The 3790-nt window shown below is 43.9% G+C and overlaps 1 protein-coding gene across 3 annotated transcripts in view; it reads left to right on the top strand.

Annotated features, from left to right (window-relative positions):
- The window catches only part of GABRB1 (gamma-aminobutyric acid (GABA) A receptor, beta 1), a 313268-nt gene extending 310268 nt beyond the window's left edge, over positions 1-3000 (top strand). The window contains exon 9 of one of the 3 annotated variants that reach the window (XM_012639911.1): positions 2235-3000. In XM_012639911.1, coding sequence (XP_012495365.1) covers positions 2235-2579 — 345 coding nt within the window. In that variant the 3' untranslated portion in view covers positions 2580-3000. The remainder of the gene's footprint in view (positions 1-2234) is intronic. The other 2 variants (XM_012639913.1, XM_012639912.1) reach the window with 2 other exon arrangements.
- The last annotated feature ends 790 nt before the right edge of the window (positions 3001-3790 follow it).

The raw sequence follows: 3790 nt of genomic DNA on the forward strand, positions 1-3790 counted from the left end.
CATAATAAGAAAAAAAAAAGAGACTATACTCCACTCCAGCTTCTGCCCCCAGACTGTGTTACTATTACTATCACTTTGATTTTTAAAGTTTTTTTTTAAGCATGCGTTCTATCAACCTCTGATATTCTCTCTGAATCACTGTCATACAACATTAAATATAATCTTCAAAGGAGCTTTAAGGCTAAGATTTTATAAACTTTTTCATATTTAGATGGAATAACAGCATTAATTACCATCTCATGCAAGTTTTAATCATCCCTGCAGCTACTTAGGTTTTGTTTTGCAGTTCCTAACTTTTTCATCCTCTTCTCAAACCAGGACCTCAGACAATGTGTCAATAACAAAGCAAATACATTACTTCATCTGTTAAGTGTATTATGTTTAGCAGTTAAATTAATAATGCAAACTGTATGGTAGTTAAAAATGCTACCCCTTGGTTAAATTCAAAAATAAAAAAGTGATATTGGATTTTTTTCTTTAATATAAAGGTTGGATTATCCTCCTCTGTACTTTTAGATGCTTGTAAACAGTTAAATTTAAATGACATGCGTGCTCTGGTCCCAGACGATTTTCATTTGGGGGATGCCTCATGTTTGCCTTGGTTCACTGGAGCGTGGAGTGGCATTGTTCAGTTATTACACGTTTCTTTTGATAGCTTTGGCTGGGCAGCCAGGTCAAGAGGTAGCTGTACTAAAACTTCAGAGTTCTTGCTTTGTCTTGATTTATGTTACCAACAGCTGCTCTGAAGCATCTTTTTCTGTGAGTACAGATGCTAGATCCAGACATTAGGAGAGTTTCAACCTCCAAGGTGATAAAGACTGCAGATTCATAAACCCCTCAGGCATCATTTGAAACTAGAGATGGCATTTAGAGTTTTGAAAGATAGATTTCACAGTACAACTAGGGTTTAAGTAAGCGTCCTCTGGGCCACTTTTATACCAATCTGGAACTTTTTTAGTTGTATATACTGGCCACAATGCCTTCCCATTTGAAAATAAATGAAATGGATAAAACGATAGCATGGGTGGTCTGTGAGCAGAGATGGATTCAAAGTCACTCTAAGTCACAGAGGATACCCGGGCAGTCTACGAAGACTCATACCAAATGTGCGACTGCATCCCCAATAGTCAAGAAATAGATTTTTTTCTTCAGAATCAGATACTGGCACTATGATCTGACCTCTTCTCTTCCATTCCTGTTCTTTGTGGTGAGTCATCTGAACACTTTCGGACAACTTTCTAAACGTAGATCAGCTGTGTATTGTGATTAATTCCAGGATACAAAATGCACATGGAGGTGGGCATGGTCAAGGTAAAGAGCTCTAGTCTTAAGTCTAGCCTGAAACAGCTGTTAGTCTTTAGCCTAGGCCTTCAGACCAAGTGGAACACTCACCCTCTTGTGGATGAAACTTTAACCATGCTGACTTAGCACCTTGAATTCTGGAGAAATCAAGAATTTCTGCCGACAGCCTGTGTTGATAGTTCATGAACTTTTTTTTTTTTTTTAGTTTCAAAAAGTTTACAGGGTACAAGTGTTTTTTGTTACATAGATGAATTGTATCATGCTGAAGCCAGGACTTTCAGGGTACGCGTCACCAGAATAGTGTTAATTGTCCATGATAGATAGGATTGTACCCCTCACCCTTCTCCCACCCTCTTGCCTTCTTAGTTTTCAATGGTTTATTCGTGTAAACTATTAACAAATGATGTCACAGAGGAATATTTATTAACATGGAAAGATGCCCAGGCTATATTAATAACTGACAACAACAGGTTGCAAAGCAAAACACATGGATAAACCTGTGCTTGTAAGTATATATGAACAGAAAAAAAAAAAACTGGAAGGCTAGCAAGATGTTAATGATTGACTCTGAAGGTGAGATTCTGAATTTTCACTATTTTTTGTCTCTAGCTTTCCGTGTACCAATTTTGTAACGGGAAGAAATGACACACACACACACACACACACACACACACACACACACACACACACACACACACACACACACACACACACACACACACACACACACGTGTTTTGTGAGCGGAGACAGGTGATGGCTAGATAGCCAGCAAGATAGGTGCATGGATGACAGTGTCTGGGAGGCACTAGAGCCGCTGTCTGGGGCGACAACAGCTAACGCGCCCCCTGCCGGCTCTGTCATGAGCAGCAGGTTCAGGAAAACAAGCGACGGCCCTGGCAGTCGTGTCTGAGCCTGTCCTTTCCGCCGTCAGGTGGACGCCCACGGCAACATCCTCCTCAGCACCCTGGAAATCCGGAACGAGACGAGCGGCTCGGAAGTGCTCACGGGCGTGAGCGACCCGAAGGCCACCATGTACTCGTACGACAGCGCCAGCATCCAGTACCGCAAGCCGCTGGGCGGCCGCGAGGCCTACGCGCGCGCGCTCGACCGCCAGGGGGCGCCGGGCAAGGGCCGCATCCGCCGGCGCGCCTCGCAGCTCAAGGTCAAGATCCCGGACTTGACCGACGTGAACTCCATAGACAAGTGGTCCCGGATGTTCTTCCCCATCACCTTTTCCCTTTTTAACGTTGTTTATTGGCTCTACTATGTCCACTGAGGTCTGTCCTAAGGGTTCCGTTCAGACTACCTTCCTCTCCTCTTGTTTTTTAGCCCCACAGGTCCCCAGCAGCGACACTGCTGTGTTTTTTGAGGTAAGAGATTCAGCCATCCGATTGGTTTTAGGTCTTGCATATCAATATCGATTTTATTACTGCACCATGTTTACTTAAAAAAAAAAAAAACCAATTTTTTCCAAGCCAACGGGGGCCAAGGTAACAACCCCGGAAAAACCCCAATAAATGCCAAGGTTAAAAAAAAAAAAAGAAAACAAGTAAAAAAGGAAGGCCTTAACCCGCCTTCCCAAGTGCCCCGGAATTTAACCAATTATTTTTTTAAAAAAAAAAAGCAAAAAAAACCCCCCGGCCCCCCGCAACGCCTCCCGGGAAAACGGAAAAAACCCAAGCCGCCAAAAAAAAAAACACACCACAATTTCCAGGATCTCAGAAGAAAAAACAAAGCCATTGACAAGTTACAGATTTCCAGGAAGAAAAACAAGAAAAGGAGGCTAGAAAAGGAAGGAAGACCCCCCTCCACCCTTAAGTCCCCCCGAGTCCTCGCAGAAGGGCTCTCATCTCCGTGGAGGAGGAAGGAAGGACGGGCAAGAGCCGGGCAAGGCTATGCAAACCCACCTGCCATAGTCACCGCGACGTCACGCTGGATATTCTGAAAAACGCTGCTTTCTCAGACTTTCCAGCAAATTCTACATTAACATTAGAATCCAACCTGGTAAACCTGGTAGCCATTGAGAACATTTTTCTCTTTTACTTGAGAATAAGGAGTTCAAGAGGAAAATGATCATTTTTCTAACCGGCCATTTCAAAGGAGCAGCCCTGAATTCCTTTCATTAGCCTGGAACCCCTCGATGCCGTGCCATGAAGCCACACTGTCGCCTCATTTCCAGAGTTCCTGCTCCAGAGGGTGAGAGAGAGAGGTGGGCTGGGGGTGGAGGTGGTGAGGGCTTCAAGGAAGGGAACGGTGAGCAATTTTTGCTTGAGAAAAATATTGCCCTTTCCATGAGGAAGGCGAGATTTATGTGCTTAAAAAGGGTGCCTGGGCAGTTATCTGAACTGCCAAATCTTAAATCAAATAGTATATATTTCTTTGCCTTCCAGAGAGCAGTATCTAATGGTGGCAGGTCAGTCCCACAGGCCTCAGCTAAGCATTTTATAGCTCTGCCCTTTGAGCTCTGCGTTCCAGACCGGGATGAAC

This window comes from Propithecus coquereli, unplaced genomic scaffold (assembly GCF_000956105.1).
Source record: "Propithecus coquereli isolate 6110/MARCELLA unplaced genomic scaffold, Pcoq_1.0 Scaffold143, whole genome shotgun sequence".
Taxonomy (NCBI): Eukaryota; Metazoa; Chordata; class Mammalia; order Primates; family Indriidae; genus Propithecus; species Propithecus coquereli.